Source organism: Corvus kubaryi, unplaced genomic scaffold (genome assembly GCF_017639235.1).
Source record: "Corvus kubaryi isolate FWS band 111438036 unplaced genomic scaffold, C.kubaryi_AGA036_p1.0 37253, whole genome shotgun sequence".
NCBI lineage: Eukaryota > Metazoa > Chordata > Aves > Passeriformes > Corvidae > Corvus > Corvus kubaryi.
The window spans coordinates 224,271-241,283 of NW_024581075.1; the positions used below are offsets into that span (position 1 = coordinate 224,271).

The following is a 17,013-nucleotide window of genomic DNA, read 5'->3' on the forward strand; positions in this document are numbered from 1 at the left end:
TGTCAACTCCCATGGCCCCGGCCCCGACCGCGCGGGCCACGCCCCGGCCCCGCCCCGGCGCCTCGGCCCTGTCCCCCCTCGCTCGGCTCCGTCCCCCCCAAACCTGGCAAAGTCAGAGGGGAATGAGGGGTCTCGGAGCTGGGGCTCGACCCCGCCGTGGCTCCCGAGGGCTCAGGAGGGGCAGTGCTGGGGGAAGCTGTGCCCGTGCCAGGTGTTGGGGTCTCCTGCAGCTCTGATTTGTTTGAAAACAAAAAAAAACTGGGTTCAGCAGCCGAATGAGACACCAGGCATTCCTGAGATATAGAACATCCCTGTGTTCCTTAGCAAGACACCGGTGCTGCTCCTGGCCAGCCCTGTAGCTCCTAGAAGAATTCATCTGAACAATTCATTGTGTTTCTTTAGATGTTTCTATTTCTTTCCTCGTTAATCTTCCTAATGTGTCAACTACCAAATTCCTGACTTTAAAAAAAATTGTGTATATTTGGTGCTCCAGCTACTTTCCCAGCTGCAGGTCTTGGATGTTGACATTGTCCCAAATTCTGGGCTGTCCCAAATTCCTTGGGAGATGCTTGCAGAGCAGCTCAGGATCTGTCGGCCATTAAGACGGGAAGTGACTAATTAAATTAATATGTTGGTGTTACTTTTATGACAGTCTCAGCATTGACATGTGAAATTTAGTCATTCCAGTAAAAAGTCTGAATTATGGCCCAGAAAATCCACACACTGTAAATTACAGCTCCCGTGGCTGGATCCTGGTGGGATGGGGGCAGGTCCAGGTGGAGCAGTTGTGACAGTGGTATTGGAGCATGTCAGATAAACTTGGATGTACTGCTGTTAAACGTGTGACATGTACAGGAAACTGCCTTTTTCTCTGGGTTAGGTGAGCAGGACACTTCCAGATGGAATCTGCTGCCATTTGGGACACCCCTGACTGTCCCTTTGCCCTGCTCAGGTGAGACCCCACCTGCAGAGCTGCCTCCAGCCCTGGGTCCCAGCACAGGGAGGATGTGGAGCTGCTGGAGAGAGCCCACAGGAGGCATCAGGGGGATCAGAGGGATGGAGCAGCTCTGCTGGGAGGAAAGCCTGGGAGAATTAGGATTGTTCAGCCTAGAGAAGAGAAGCTCTGGGGTGACCTAATTATTTACAAGGGCCTGGAGTGCCAGGAGGAATGGCTTCAAACTGCCACAGGGCAGGATTAGATGGGATATTGGGAAAGAATTCCTCCCTGTGAGGATGGGGAGGCCCTGGCACAGGTTGCCCAGAGAAGCTGTGGCTGTCCCATCCCTGGAAGTGTCCAAAGCCAAGTTGGACAGGGCTTGGAGCACCCTGGGATAGTGGGAGGTGTCCTTGTGTGGGAAGGGTCACTGGCAGTGACAGTGCTGTGATCTCATTCCCGAGGTGCAGCTGAGGGCTCTGAGCTCTGATCTCATTCCCCAGTTGCAGCTGAGGGCTCTGAGCTCAGCATTGATCTAAAATGGGGTTTCTGGTGCTTTGGTGAGAGGTGGTGAATTGCAGGTTGATGAGTCAATGAGATAGGAACAATCCTCCTCCAGGGTAAGCAACCCCAGGTGTAATTATTAATGTGTTGGTAGTGCCTATTGCTTTCCAGGGACATTTTCCTGGAGTCACACTTGGGGCTGCAGAATCTGCACTCTGGTAGGTTTATACCAGAGGGGAGAATACAAAGAAACAAACATTTTCTGTCTTCACCTCTCTCTTTCTAATGTTTCACCTGAATGTCGCTTGGGGCATGGCAGCATTTCCCGAGGAGCCAGCACTGACTCCGAGTGTTGGGGCTCCTGAGCTTCCCACAGCCCAGGCCCAGCACCAGCAGACAGGATGAGGCAGCAGCTGAAGAAACCCCCAGAAAAGGCTGGGACACCCTCACGGCATTTTTTTGGTTTTGAGGTCCCCACCCAATCTGTAAACTCCAAGTGACCCCTCCCAACAGCACCACTGGTTTGTTTAATCACTGATTAAACTGGAATTTTACTTCCATTTCCAAACATACTCTGTCGGTCTGTACATTCCCTTTTTGTTTTGTGATAAAGCCAAGGCAACAGAAAAACACCATCATGAGACTTCAGCGGCACAGCTTTGCTAAGGCAGGGCTGCACACCTGTGGTTCTGATGGGACAGCCTGAGCTCTTCCCTGAGCTCTCCCGTTTCTGCCTGCAGGTAACTTTAGCCAGGAGCTGCTCACTGAGACTCTTTTATTCCTGGGCAGTCTTGGGTTACAGAATCCTTTCTTCCTCAGCCTTGGGGACTGGGAGAGACATTGGATCCACCTGCTGAACACGATTGGTTCCTTCCCACCCATGTCAGGTTATTGCAGAGGCCACAAATGAACAGGATGGATGGATCCCCTGCAGGATGTGTGTTCCCTGTGGGACAGAGGGAGAACTGCTGAGTCCTTTCCCGGCAGCTCCTGACAGCCTGGCTGTCCTTGGCATCCCGGCTGGAGCTCTGGCTTGTGGAGCAGGAAAATCAGAGTTCCTGGTCCCCTAACAAGGAAGCGTGTCACAGCCACTCATCCAGTGTTTTTGGATTTTCCTAATTAGCCCTCGGACATGACTCTGGCAGCGTTGGGAATTCAGGAAGCACCATTCCCACTTCACAAGGGTGAAGTGAGGAACAGGAATCCAAAATTGCTGTTGAGTAACCTGAGCTGGGATTAAAGTCTGGGGTCCTGCCCTGCCCCCGGGGCACTATGTGCTACTTTTTAGCCAAGACTGTCACGCGTGGATTTAAACGCCCTTGGGAAGAGGAATGAAAGATGGAGAAAGAAGGGAGAGCAGGAATTCCTGTGGCTTTGCCAAGATCGTTAGTAACAATATCTCCCAAGCTACTCATGAGCTTCTCCTTACTGATGGTGTGCCCAGGACAGGGCAGGGCTGCCCAGATGAGCTCATTAATGCCATTGCCTTTATCCATCTCTTTTCTGGGGCTTATCGGAAGTTGTGAGGCCCTTTGGACTTTTTTGCCTTTTGACTTAACTGCCTTTGAGGCACAAGTGCAGCCCTGAGGGACCATCCCAGCACAGCTCCTGGCCAAGCAGGATGTCCCTTGTGTCTCCAGGGCCTTTTGCTGAGCCGAGGCCTTTGGAGGAGTTAAACATTAACTCCTGCCCAGCTCCATCCGTCCAAGGTCCAGGAGGAGCCTCGCTGGGTCAGCCTGGCAGCTGCACTTCCTGCTCCTGCTCTCTCCTGGTGATTCACTCACTCCTCCTCCCTGCCAGGAAGTCTTTGACCTGGATGGAGCGGTGAGAAGGTGGAACAGGGACACCTCAGCTCTCCTGAATGTACTGCTGGAGATCAGCTCCTGATGGCTGGATGCCCTGGCAGGTTTCCTGGCTGGAATACAGTGCAGCAAGAAGGGAAAATCCTGGGTACCAAAAGAGCCACCTGAGCCACGGAAAAATTCCCTCCCTATGTAGCAGCACCAAGCTGGTGCCCCACGGCAGGTCTGTGCTCCTGGCAGGCAGCTGTGAATCCATGTGAGCCTGTTGTCCTGCTGTCCCCTGCATGGATTGTTCTATCTGATCACGTTAAATAAAAAGGTAAAACCTTTTCCCTGTGGCCATTTGAGGAGTGTGGCCCGGTAGCAGGGCAGGAGGCAGATGGGAAGAGCTGGTTTATTTGAAATTGTAGAAGTTTCTACACTCCAGCCTTGCCAAGGCTTTGGGTGTAGCCAGAGTCTGCCACAGGAGATGGATTGCTCAGGGCTGGCTGCCCCTGGAGCTGGAGCTCTGTGGGTTTGCCTGGCATGTTGGGATCAGACCCCGTGACGGCTCTGAGCTGCCCAAGGCACCTCTCCTGCACTGGGACTCAGTTTTGCCTGGAAAAGCCAATAAGTTACTTCAGCACCGATGGAAGTTTGTGAAAATACAATGGCACAATCTCTGCTGAGCTCAGGCCCAGAAGCAGAGCCAAGAGTCTCCCTGGCTTTGGATAAAACTTTGCTGTGGTTACCGGCGTCCCGGGATCATGTGATGGCAGCTGATCTCTCCAACCTCCAGTGTTCTCACTCCAGGCCTCTTCTGTTGCACAAAAACACCCTGAAGTGTTCAAAACATCATCTCCCTGCTCGGGTAATCATTTATTGATAGCAGAATTATCAGCCAAGTGTTGTTGAGGAAACTGCCACTGCTGGTGTTTTTGATCCTGCCAGGCCTTTTCCCTGGCCTCTTCCCAGCCTGCCAGCCCAGCCACAAACCCTCAGTTAAAGGCATTTCCAAACAGACACAGTTTCTCCCTCCAGCCCAAGGACACGCTTTGGCCTGCTCTGCATAACATGCCACATCTGTTGATTCGTCAGGTTTGGGTTCTCAGCCCAGGGAATTAAGAGACAATCAGGTCTAAGTTGGACCCTGAGCCCCTTTGAACCATGCTGATGAACAAATGTGTGCCTTGAAATGACTTTAAAGGAACTCTAGGGAGAGAGAAGAGCAGGAACACGTCAGCTGGGAGCTGCTGCCCTCTCCAAGATCTCTCCCCTGTGAGGAGCACAGCCTGGATTTTCTGGGACCTTCTTCCTGTGGGATAATGCAGTGTAAGGACAGGCAGAGTCAGCTCTGCCACAGGGTTGGTCTTCTGGAGAGATGAAAGGGAAGTGGTTTGGTGGCCAAATGAAAGTCGTGGCTTTAAGGAAGAATTAAAGCCAGATGTTTCCAGCAGCTGCTGAGCCTGGCCTTTTGTGTTGGAGCCACCAAGGAGGCCCTGGCAGCATCTGCACAGCTCCGTGGTGGGAACACCCTGTAATCCTGAAGGCTCTGCCACAGTGCTGGAGGCTCCCTGGCTGTCTGGGAGGAGGCAACAAGAGTGGAGGCAGAGATAGTGCAGCCAGCTCAATATTTATTCCATGTCTAAAAATATTTATTCCTTGCTGATAGTGGGGATGGCAGCAGGGGTGTGGTAACCAAATTTAGCACCTTTGGACAAAACATTGGGGCCAAGAGGTGGTTGAGCCATGTTGGCATCAGCTCTGCAGGCACAGGGGAAGATGTGGGGAACAGGGACAGAACATCATCCCTGAGCCAGGCCTTGGACCCCTCGGACAGGCTGATGCCCACGTAACCAACACATAAATCTTCTGCTGTGCAGGAACCTCATCAGAGTCAGGGACAATAAACAATTCCTGCCTTTCTTGTGGTGTTTGTATTCAGCTGGGACTGCAGCGAGCACCCATTCCAGAGTGGATGCAACAAGGGTGAAATACCAGGAAAAGGGAAGCTGACTCCTTGTTTTGGCACAATTGTGGAGGGAACAGAACTTCACACTGCGAGGGAGCACCCAGATCTCAGGGCTGCCACTGGGAGGTCCCAGCTCACACCCAGGAGTCATAAATCTCTGCCAGCACTGCTCCTACTGCTCCTTCACACTCTGCCTCGTGTTTGTAACATTCACTCCTGGCTTCCTAAGGCCAAATTTCTGGTGCTCTCGGCGCTACCCTGAGGTGGAGTTTCCTCTTGCGAAATCAGCGGGTGCTGAAAATGTCCTGTTGGCTCTGAGGGCTGGGAAAAGCTCTGCTCGCTGTTTGGGTCTCTGTGTCATGGTCCTCATCTTCCTCCTGGCCCATCCTGAGTGTTGGGATGCTCCTGATCTAGAGGAGCAGGGGAGATGTCCTTGAATCCAGCTGGATCCCTTCTGCTGGGGAATGAGGAATAAATCCACAAGGTGTGCCCGAAACAAGGAAAAGTCAAAAGAGCAGAGGGAGGTTAGTGACAGGAAATCCCAGTTTTTACTGGCATCAGCTCACATCAGATAATCTGACTAAAACAAGAAAGAAATCCCTCCATAGTCTGGTTTCATGGATCTGGGTGAGAGACTGCTGTAGGAAAAGAGATTCTTGCCTTGCCCTTTGCTTGTTCTCAGACTGGGATGTCTCATTTCAGTGTTTCCACCAGTTCACTCTGGAACACCCTGGGCAGGAGGAACAATTGTTCCTGCCGTGATTCCAAACCCAGCTGTTGGGAGAAGCCTTTGGGAGCAGAGGAAGGATCCAGGCAGCATCCTGGCCCTGGATGGGGCTCAAGGGGAACTGCCTGTGCCTCAACACCCTCCTGTGTGGTCACAACCGGTGATTAACAGGAAAGAACCTTCCCAGGTGTAAACAGAGAACTGGTTGTTTCACCTCCCAACAGGTGGGAACGGGAGCTGGTCGTGTCCTGGCTCTAGTGGTGTCGCTCCTGCGTTTCTCCCTTGGATGACACGGAACTGTTGTCACCCAGCAGGAATTCTTTTCTCACTCTATGGACCAGGCCTGGTTTCCCACCCCAACCAGCGAGGCTGGGAGTGTTCCCGAGCTGGAAGTGTCCTGGTGACACTGAGCCCTTTACCAGCCGGGCGTTTCGATGGAATGGGCAGAACCAACTGCTGGAAAATGCTCTAATCCGAGCATTAGTGATAATTTACATCCTAGCAAAGCCTGGGTTCAGGAGTCCTCAGCTCCTGCAGGATCTCAGGTGCTTGGCAGGTCTGGAAATGGGGCTTAGAACCATTCCATGCTGTGATCCCTCCATTGCTCTGGGAGCTCCATTTGGGCACATTCAAAATTAAGGAGCAGCTTTGGAGCTCAAGAGGTTTGTGAGCCAGGGTGATGCTTACCCTTCCCAGGGGTGTGGGGATTAAGGAGTTAATGGTTGCAAAGTGCTTTGGAGATGACAAGTGCTCTGTCTGATGGCTTCTTATCAGGGAAGGGGATGAGAAGATCTCAATCCCACATTGGACCTATGAGGTCTCGCTACATCATAGAGTTAGGGAATATTCTGAGCTGGAGGGGACCCACAAGGATCATCAGTCTGGCTCCTGGCCCTGCACAGGACACCCCAACAATCCCACCCTGTGCCTGAGAGCGTTGTCCAAACGCTCCTGGAGCTCCGGCCTTGGGGCCGTGACCATTCCTGGGGAGCCTGGGCAGTGTCCAACTCCCCTTCTGGGGAAAGATCCTTTTCCTGATATCCAACCTAACCCTCGCCTGGCACAGCTCCAGCTGTTCCCTTGGCTCCTGTCCCTGGTCCCAGAGAGCAGAGATCGGTGCCTGATGTGACAAACACTGATCTGACAGGGGTTTACTCCCGTGCTGCCCCTGTGGACTGAGGTCGGGCACCCCTGGCAGAGAGAGGATTCCAGAACGGGCTCTGCAGTGTGTGAACGGTCCCCTCTCATTTATCCTGCTACAACTTATTTATTCGATTTCTACTCCATTTCTTTTTGTTTCACTCCTCTGAGTCTTGGAGCTGCTGCCCACGGAACACCCAGGGGTCTGCCAGCTGGGCCGTGTTTGCTGGGCAGCTTGTGCTCCGTGTCTAATCTCCTCAATGGACCCTGATTATTCCCTGGCTCTGACTTATCCACACGGATCTGCCCAGCCCTAATTGCAGGTGATGGCGTTGGTGGGGTCCCTCACAGGGCAATGAATTCATGGACCCGAGGGCTGGAATCTCCATCCTCCACCCACACCAGAGTATTTTAACTCTGCTACGAAAACCAGTGAGTTTCCCCTCAATGCGCTGTAATAAATTTTGTGGATCTTTCTCTAAAGCGAAGTGGTTTCAAGGTGTGTTTTCCCGGCAGGAATCCCGTCAGAGCATCATTCCTGGCGCTCCCCCCCTGGGTCTGGGGTGGACACCCAAGTCGGGGCACACGACAGGATTTCATGCTCGGGACTTTCAGTGGGGCAGTTTGGGCCTTGCTCACCCTTTCCGATGCCTGAGCTCAGGTGTGTCACCCCTGCAGTGGGAGTGTTACCTGGGCAATGCACAGAATGGACAATCTGGGCTCCAGTGGACTCAGCCGAGCCCTCCCCGGGAAGATGAGCCAAACCAAGGCCTGACTTCTCCAGGACTCTACTGTGGGTTCGTGCCCTGTCTATATCGGTGCTGTCTGGAGGAAATCCTGATCCTGTGTCATTCCCACCGGAGCCACGGCCCCTTCCCAGCACTTCCCCACCCGTTCCTGGCCGGGGCGAGCCCCGGCAGCCGCTCCGGCCCCTTCCCCATGCGCGGCCGGGGTCCCGGGGAGGGTGGGCACGGCTCTGCCGGCACGATGGGGGGACAGGGCTGCGGGGACAGCGGGAGGGGACCATCCCTCGGCACCCCCGGCTCGGTGTCAGCGGGGCGTGCGGGATCGCAGTGCCGGCCTGTTCCTGCGGGATCCGCGGGGCTGGCCCGAAAACTGCGAAAATCGGGGAAAAAAAGGGGCCGGGCACGCGGTGGGGTCGGAGCGGGTCTGACTGTGGCGGTGTGTGCGGCGCCGGACGTGGGGGCTGCATACGTATGAAGTATTTTGAGGTCTAGAAAAGACCACCACCCACCCACCCAGACCCCCCAAAACCCCCCAAAATCCCCCAAAACCTCCAGCCCCGAGAATTCCCCTCAACGCGGCTCGCGGCCTTTCCACTCCCTTCGCGGGGGACACCGCTTCCCCCGCACGGCGCTGAAGCAGCCGCGCCCTCTGGCGGAGCCTGGCGGGACCGCTCCACCCCCCCTCCGCGCGGGGAATGGTCCGTCCCGGCCGTGCCCCGGACGCGCTCGGTGCGCCCGGAAGAGGAGGCGGCGGCGGGCGGGGACCGGGCGGGACGGGCCGGGCCGGGCGGCGCGGCCGGAGGCGGAGCCCGCGTGTCCCGATCGCCGCTCCGGGCACCGGGGAGCGCGGGCCCGCCGGCCGCGGCAGCACGATGCTGCTGTTCGTGGAGGTGAGGTGGCGGCGCCGGGCCATGTGGCGGGCGGCGGCGGCAGGAGGCCGCGCACGCCGCGCCGGGGGAGGGGACGGGGCTGACACAGCAGATCCGGGGGCGGCGGCCGCGGGCGGGCAGGGGGGGGTCGGTGGGCGCTCTGGAAGGTTCCGCCGGGGCAGGGGGCGGGGGAGGTGCCGCCGTGACCTTCGGGTGCCGCCGCGGCCCGGCCTTGAAGGTGACGCGGGACACGCGGGGCCTCCCTGAGGCCTCCCGGGAGCGGGCCCGGCCCGGCCCCTCGACACGCGGGGCGGCCCCGCGGGGCCGGCCCCGAGCGCGGCGACTCGTTAATTGCGTTAATTAAACGCTGGGGGTGGTTTATGGCGCGGGAGGGGGAGTGGGGGGGGGGTGGGTTCTGTCGTTCCCCGGGGCGCCGGGTCCGGGCGGGACGAGGAGCGCGGCCCGGCCCGGCCCTGGAGGTCACCGAGGAGGGCGGGCGCCGTGTCCGCTGTGGCCCGGGACGGGGCTTCACCTGCTCACGGCGTTTCACGGGTTTGGTGAAGCGGTTTCAGCCTTTGCTGAACGAACCCGGGTGGCTGCTATAAACTTTGCACCGAGTTTTGTCCCAAAACGTGCGCGGAGCAAAGAGCTGCCGGAGCCGGGGGGAGTAACGGAGGAAGCTGGGCGGGCGCTGGCCTGGGTCTGCCCGAGAGGGTTCAGCTCGGGGGGTTCCTGCTCGGGGGATTCTGCTCAGGGATTTTGTTCGGGTGACGGGTAAGGTGGTGCTGGTGGGCTCCTACACGAACATGTGCTCCATGGTTAAGAACCTCTAAATAAAGCAGTTTGGGAAACGCCATCTCTTTCTTAAGTGAATCAGCTCAGTTCCGAGCCGAATGTGCCTTGGCTTCGCGGAGAGGAATAAAAGTTGTTGTGAACACGGTGACAGGCCTTGAGGATTAGGGGTTGCAGTGTTCTGCTGGAAGAGGAACTGCTGAGGCTGATGGGAGGCATGAGCAGCTGCCTCATCCGCGGCTGAACGTGGTGAGAGGCCCTGCGGGAGCAGGAGGTGGCTCCTGCGAGCGGCGGGTGCACGAGGCAGGTTCTGGAATGCAGTGATGGGGATGTGGATGGGAGCTGGAGCATATCAGGGAGCACATGGCTGGTGGTGGTGGTGTGGATGGGAGCTGGAGCTCATCAGCACTTCGGGATTTTTAGGGAGTCCTAAAGGACAAACTCAACTCTGTCTGATCTTCCTCTGATAGTGTTGAGAGTTTCTGTGATCTTCGTTCTGGAAACCTCAATAATATTTAATTCCAAGTTCCTGAGGACCATCTCGACTTCCTGAAGGTTTCTTGTCACTGCCAGGGCAGAGAACTGGAGTTCAAAGCTAGGTGTCCTGGAATGCTGCAGTCGGATTCTTGGGAGCAGGCAGCAGCTTTATCTGGGGATCTTTGGGGATGCCTGGAAAATAAGGCACAGGATGGGTGGAAGTCCCGAGGTTTTCAGGGGGGTTGGCTGAGTTGCTGTAGCTGTTAGTGTTTATTTTAGACCTACCTGAGGTGTAAACATGGTGATTGTGCCGAGCCCTTCACAGTGCGCATCTGGGAATTGGGTTTCCTTCAACATCCTTTAGTTCCAAATCTCTGCAGTAATGGCTGTGTAAGGGCTGTGGAAGGCTCGTGCTGTTGCATACGTTTATGTTTGGGGCATGCCTTTTTTCTCCCTTGCAGCCAGGACCTGTGTGCTGTTAACAATTAATAATTAGGTGCATTGGGAATATTAATAAATGCATCGAGAGAAATGGAATTGATAATGGCTGCTGGGCCTGCTGTGGGCTCCACTCAGATGGGTATGTGCTCCTAATTCCATATATTTGTGGTTTATTGGGGAAATGGGAGTCTGTGTGTTTCAGGTGGGTGAAATGCTGCCCACGATGTTTCCCGGTTAGAAATCCAGGACTGTGGGAAGCACTGAGTGCTGTTGGCCCTCTCGAGCAGGTGAGGCTTCCTGTGACCCCACACTGCCCCTGTTCACACTCCTCTGACACAGGTAGCACCTTCAGACAGCACAACTGTGCCTTGGCTTTTCCAAGGGATGGAGGAGGCTCCCCTGGGCACGGGGGGCTCGTACCAGCCGATGGAAAACCCTGCAGCTCCTGGTGGGAGTGATGCTCCTGTGACCGCTAAAGTTACTATGAGGTTGAGAGTTACCTGGGATGCTGAGAGCACTGAACTGTTACCTGAAACCTGCCGGCAGCTCTGAAGGAGTTCTGTGTGTTCTCTTATCCTTAACTTCTCCTTATCCAGCCTCTGAGTCTGCGTGAGCTCCGAGAAGGTGACAGGTGACTCCCCTCAGAGAAGGTGATCACACTGTGTCGGAGCCCCCCAGACAGGTCCCTACCTGCCTGTCCCCCAGCCAGCACAAGGCTTCTCTTGGCTGCCTCCCGTAGCTTTGCTGACCTTGGGGTTTTTCCATCTGCTTACGTTTCCATTTCTGGAAAAGGGTTAGTTTCTCCCCTCACAAGTTTGGTTAAATTATCTTCTGGATTTTTTGCTTTGATTCTGTTTCAGAGAGTTTGTCTACTCCAGGAAATCTGTCCACAAGCTCTGGCTTAGGATTTTGGTTGCAGAATAATTTGAGTTAAAATTGAATGCTTTAAAACTCTTGAGTGCCTGCATTTTTGTTAGCTTAATTGAATCTGGTTAAATGTAATTTAGATGTAATTGCAATAAGAAAAATATCCTTTGCCATCTTTCAGAATGAGAATTTTCTTCAGTAGCCAGTTTTTGGGAGTTGCTGGAGGAGAATCTCTGGTCCACATTTGCTGAAAGTAGCGTGAGTGAGGGGAAGCTGTGCTGAGGAGGAGAGCTTTGTCAGCTTGTGGATCCCAGCGAGTGTTCCCAACCTTTGTCACTCTGTAAAGCTTTAACCTCGTCATGAAAGTTCCCGATAGCAGCTGGGAGGATCGTGCTGCAGCCAATCCCATGGGCTCGGCATTTGTAGCCTCAGTTAAATAAGCAAGAATTGATGTTTTGGCCTTTTCTTCTGAAGAGCCACTAGCCAGGATGGAGCAGTTTTGCTCCTGGAGCGCAGCATGAATTTACCAAAAGCTGATGTAGATTAGGGACTTTTTATCCTCTCCAGTCCGTGGGGTTTTGCTGTTAAGATGAGTGAGAGCAGGGCTGGGTCCTGCTGGGCTGTTACAGCTCACTGTTTCTAGCACGAGGGGAAGTGGCCCATGCTCTGTTCCAGCTGTGTTCATGATCCATTCATCATTTCATCAGAGTTGCTTTTAGTCCCAATCACCTTCAGAAATGGTGTAATCACCCCGAAGTGTTTCAGTTTCACTTTATCACATTTATTCCTTCAAATTACTTTAGGTCTGAGCTCAGTGCTACCCTCAGAGATGTAGGTAGTGAGGCATAGTTTATTTTTAGAAAAGAATGAATCATGTTGTAGATGTGTCTTGTCTCTTTTTGCTTTGTTGAAAAGTAAATTCACAGAACTGGGACCTGCTGGCTCTGGGTGCCTGAGCAAGAGCCCATGTGGGCAGGTGATGCTGCCCCAGGAGTGACCAGAAGCTGAGCAGAATTTAGTTTGGAACTGCTGAACTGCAGTGACAGAGCCTGTGGGTGCAGCAGGTTGTTGGGCTTTTCTTTGCAGGTTGTTTTGTTGGGGAACAATTACTCTGAAATCTGCAAAGGGAACTGCACGTGTGTCCTTTCACCCTGAACTGTTTCCAGCTCTGCTTCTGGGCAAAGATTAACGGGAGGGGAAGACTCTGTTGCTATGTGGATTAAATCAGTTGTGCGTGGGGGGTTTGAATCTCAGAGCTTTGCAAAGACCATGGTCTTTGTTTTGCTTCTCACATGGTTGTCTTGAACCTCTCCAGTGTTCTTGTTACTGAACTGGGGCTTGTCCTTGCAGCAAACAGCTCTGGCACGAGGTGTGACCTTGGCAGAGGAATTGTCTCTAAAGCTATTGCAACTGCTTCCTTATCCTTGTGCTGTATGTTTGAGGGCTGGTAGTGAGCCACTCCTTAACTTCAGAATCCAGGAGCCCGGCCTCTGAAATATCCAACTTGCTTATCTGTGCATTTGTGGATATGAGCTGGATTAATGGCTTTCACCTTTTAAAGTCCAGCAAATTGCAGCAGTGAACTGGAGCATCGTCCAGTGGCTGGAGGAACTGTTTTAGCTGCTTGTGGGGTGTTGGGATATCTCGGGGGGCTAATTTTTGCAAAAGGGTAGTTTTATTCACTACCCTGTAACTATAGTTATTATTTCACTATGTGAAAGGAGCAGAAGCCATGTTTCTCCTCCGTGCTGCTGCTGGATTGTTGGATTCCTCACCCAAATGCCTTTGAGCAGCTCTGGGAGGGGGACCTTGAAGGACTCTATCTTGTGCTGTGGGGATGAGTGTTTCTCTGTGTCAGGTGCCAGGCTGGAATCTTGGAGTTCTTCTTGACTGTCTCATTTGTAACCTTCTCACTCTAATTGTGGTCCTTGTTGCCCAGACCCAAAGTGAGAAGATCTTGTTCTCTCCCCAGCAGGCTGGGAAGGTGTGTAAGTTTATGTTGGCAATTCAAAACCTTTAATCTCCTTGGTTACAAGTTTAAGGAAATTATTAGTTTCTGTTGATGTGTGTAAGATTCCTGGGGGAAGGGGGTAGCACTTGGGTAAGTTCAGGAGGAATCCTGGCACAGCACAGGTGATGCTTGGTTAGTACAGATATCACTAATTCCGTTAAGTTATACAGTTTCTTCTCCTTGACATATGTTTTTTTACCTTCCTTTCTAGGAAGGGGTCTGGAGGAGGGAAAATTTCTCTTTCTGGTGAAAGGGGACTGGAGCATTATGACAGTCAAGTCTTTAAAAGCTTATGAGTTCCCAGAGTCCTTGCCGAGTAGCCGCTGCCTCCGCTGATGTTGTCGGATGTCAATAAAGAGAGGTTGAAGGCAACACTTCTAATGGAGGTAGAAACGAAATACTTGGAAAATACCAAGGATTTTCCTGTTTTCATTAATAAAAAAATCACATAGGTGCTTAATAGCTGGGTAGACACTTGAGATGTGGAACTCTAGAGACAATCACTAAATTCACCTGTATTTTCTGGCTTGACTTCTGAGGCTTCTCTGGGTTGCTCCAACTAACCAAAGTGTTCTGGTCTCTTCAGCAGGTAACATCGAAAGGTGCTGGCTTGAACCCCAATGCAAAAGTGTGGCAAGAAGTGCCCCCGGGCAGTGGTGAGGCCGTGCCCCCCACCAATGGCACAGAGCACACGTGGCAGGAGACGGCAGCGGCCCAGGGGACTCCAGCCGAGGGTGAGGTGTTGGGACACGGGTCGTGATATGGCTCTTCCCGGGGGACACTCGGGGAGCTCAGCTGTGAGGAGCAACCTCTGGCTCTTGTCCTTGGGGTTGTCAGTGCTGATGGAGCAACGTGTGTGAAAGGACCATGGGAATGCAGCAGGTGGTTTATAAGGGTGGTGGGTCTCACCAGTGGGCTTTGGTTCGGGAAGGTGTCCCAGCTCTGCTGGAACAGGATTCAAGGGGCCCGGTGATGACCAAGTAACGCGCTAAGAGGGGAGCAGGGTGCTGAATGTGTAGAAATGGATTCATGACGTTGCTGCACTTGAGCATCCACTGGACCCTGTGAACAGGAAAATGAGGTCTGAGGGCACCTGCAATCCTGGGTGACCGAGGTGCTGCTGAGAACTGTCAGGAGCATTTGTTCTCGAGCAGAGCCTGTTCAGTATCCGTGGTTAGCTCCTTTCCATTCTGGCTGTTCCACTGCAGTCCTGTTCCCATCCTTACCACACAGGCAGTGTCCAGAACTAAGGATTCAACTGGTTTCACTTGCTTGGCTCAGACTTGATCCAGGGTGTAGCTGAGGTGATTCAAAGCATGGCAGAGGATGTAGAAGATTCTCTGCAAAATGGTTTAGTAAAAGTTAGGGATAAAGAAGGGAACATTCAGCTTGTGTGGCCTTGTCAAAGGTTTCTGGTAAGTCAGCAGAAGTGAGGAGAGAGTGCTGGGTTTGTGCTTTGCCTGACAGAAACTCATTTGTCTCTTCATAACAAAGTGAAGCAATTGAGGCAGTGTAAGCAATTTTCATCCCTTGTTTTTAGGAACCTCGCTTAAATATTTTAAATTTCATGTGGAAAGGCTGGTTTTTAGATTCTCTGCCACTTTCAGCATCCTTTATTTACTTTTCCCTGAGAGCCTAGTGCAAACCAGATCTTCCTGAAATTGGAGGGGTATAAGTTCTATCCCACACAAAGCCTAAGAAATACAGGCTAAGGTTAGGCACTCTCAGGTACAGCTTTCTTGAGTATTTGTTTTAATGGTGGTAGCCAGAATTTTTCAAATGGGAAGTATACTGAAGCTGACGGGAGTTTTCCTGCTGCTGGTGTGTTCCTTTGCCAGGTAACATAGAGATCTCAGAGGACAGTTGCAAGCAGTATGAAGTGATGTATTCCCCATCCTGTGAAGCCACAAGGAATGGCACAGGAGTTGATGAGGCGTCAGCAAATGGAATTGTCCTGGCAACCGAAGATCTGGGATACCAAATCTATGAAGTGTCTGGTGAGTGCTGAAATTCAGATGCTGCTGTCAGTGTCTGTAACCCCCCTGGAGCTGCTGTAAGTGTGGTGTAACCAAGTTGGAGCTCTGACATGTCCATGTGTATCCACATACAAGCTCCAGTATGGCCTCAACATGTGGCCAAACAGGGGCAAAGTGGGATCAGAGTCATTTTGAGAGTGTGTGGTCTGGGGGTCTTTAAGCGTCGTGGATGAGCTTTTCCTCTTGGTCCTACCCAGAGGGATTCACTCTTGTGTTCTGCAATGAGATGTGTCCTTGCCTTGTCTTGTCCTGTTGCCGTGAAAGTGGGAGCTGATGGTGGGTGTGGTCCCTTTCAGGTGACGGCAGCTCCACTGTGTCCACAGAAGACATCAGAGAATGTTTGAGAAAACAACTTGAATTCTGCTTCTCACGGTAGGTGCAGTTAACTCACCTTGGTATAAACCCTTCACTAAAATCCTTGGCAAATATCCCTCTTCTTGGCTTGATATGTGCTATCATCTTGATAAAAGCACAAAGCAAGATTTGCTGATGTGCTGTAGAAGCCCTGTGGCACCTCCCAGCTGTTTCACTCCTGTCTGTGCATCCATGTCCTTGGATGAGTATGATTGCTGTGCTCCACAGTCATAAGATGTTGAGATAATTTACTGTGTGGCACCAGAAGTCTTTTTGGCAGATCCTTTTTGCAGACCAATGTGTAGGGCGCTGGAACTTCATTAAGTTTCTAAAATTATCTTACTCTGCTTTGTTTTGATTTGCTGGGATTTGTTCCAGGAGAGAAAATCTGAGGGTGTTTTGGTTGTGAATGGTACTGGTGAATATTTATTTAAGCCTGTAGTTATCCTCTTGTTTTAAGTTTTCTCTAAGGCAGGTTCAGGATCTTTATTAAATAATAATTTTATGTCTTTTTAGAGAGAATCTTTCGAAGGATCTCTACTTGATGTCTCAGATGGACAGTGATCAGTTTGTTCCAATATGGACAATTGCCAACATGGAAGGGATTAAGAAGCTGACAACGGATATGGACCTTATTCTTGAAGTTTTGAGATGTAAGTCTGAGACTTTGGTATCTGTATCAGCAGCACAAAGAATCCTTCCATGCTTCAGAGAGATGTTGTAGTCTCTGAGCCTGGTTATGGTTTGTTGTGCTGGTAAATGGTGGCAGGAACTTTACTGTGCAGGAGGCTGTTCCAAACTCCTGAATTCTCATTCTTTGTTCCAAGTTCCATGAGAGAATCTGTTACTGCTGAGATGTGCAATGTGTCCAAATTTTATACTTTAATTTCAGCTTCTCCTATGGTACAAGTGGATGAAAGGGGGGAGAAAGTCAGACCAAACCACAAACGATGTATTATCATTCTTCGTGAGATCCCTGAAACAACACCTATAGAGGTAAATAAAGAGAAAGGACATAAATAACTCTGTTACTGGTTTTGGAAGGTGCCTTCAATAGGGGTTCAAACAGCACCAGGAAAAGGTCAGCTGGTGTTTAATTGGATTAAACATGAATATTTTTCTTCTAGAGCACATCAGTAACTTTTTCCACCTGGGTGCGTTGTCAAAATAGTCAAAACAAAAACTTATTGCCGTTGTCCCTTCCCATCATTTACTACTATATTTAAACCTTCTTAAGTAAACTTTTTTCCCACCAAAGCTGAGCTAGCTCGGCTTTTCTGGAAGGAAGTTTGAACTGGTTTCTTTTCAGTTCCAAAAATAAATCAGTCCAGGGCATAGCTTGGAATTCAGGCTGAATTTTTG

At 52.0% G+C, this 17,013-nt stretch overlaps 2 protein-coding genes across 7 annotated transcripts in view; one reads left to right on the forward strand and one right to left on the reverse strand.

The window, feature by feature from the left end:
* CERS5 (ceramide synthase 5) overlaps positions 1-12,845 on the reverse strand; it is a 22,191-nt gene extending 9,346 nt beyond the window's left edge. For both annotated transcript variants that reach the window (XM_042023657.1, XM_042023656.1), the window contains exons 1-2: positions 12,835-12,845; positions 7,890-7,895 (exon numbers count right to left, since the gene is read on the reverse strand). The gene's annotated coding sequence lies outside the window, so the exon portion shown is untranslated. The remainder of the gene's footprint in view (positions 1-7,889; positions 7,896-12,834) is intronic.
* LARP4 (La ribonucleoprotein 4) overlaps positions 8,587-17,013 on the forward strand; it is a 20,913-nt gene continuing 12,486 nt past the window's right edge. The window contains exons 1-7 of one of the 5 annotated variants that reach the window (XM_042023650.1): positions 8,607-8,694; positions 13,473-13,647; positions 13,848-13,995; positions 15,100-15,258; positions 15,594-15,669; positions 16,168-16,304; positions 16,544-16,647. In XM_042023650.1, the coding sequence (XP_041879584.1) occupies positions 13,597-13,647; positions 13,848-13,995; positions 15,100-15,258; positions 15,594-15,669; positions 16,168-16,304; positions 16,544-16,647 (675 nt within the window). In that variant the 5' untranslated portion in view covers positions 8,607-8,694; positions 13,473-13,596. Of the gene's footprint in view, positions 8,695-10,585; positions 10,671-13,472; positions 13,648-13,847; positions 13,996-15,099; positions 15,259-15,593; positions 15,670-16,167; positions 16,305-16,543; positions 16,648-17,013 lie in introns of those variants that run through there. The other 4 variants (XM_042023649.1, XM_042023651.1, XM_042023652.1 and 1 more) reach the window with 4 other exon arrangements.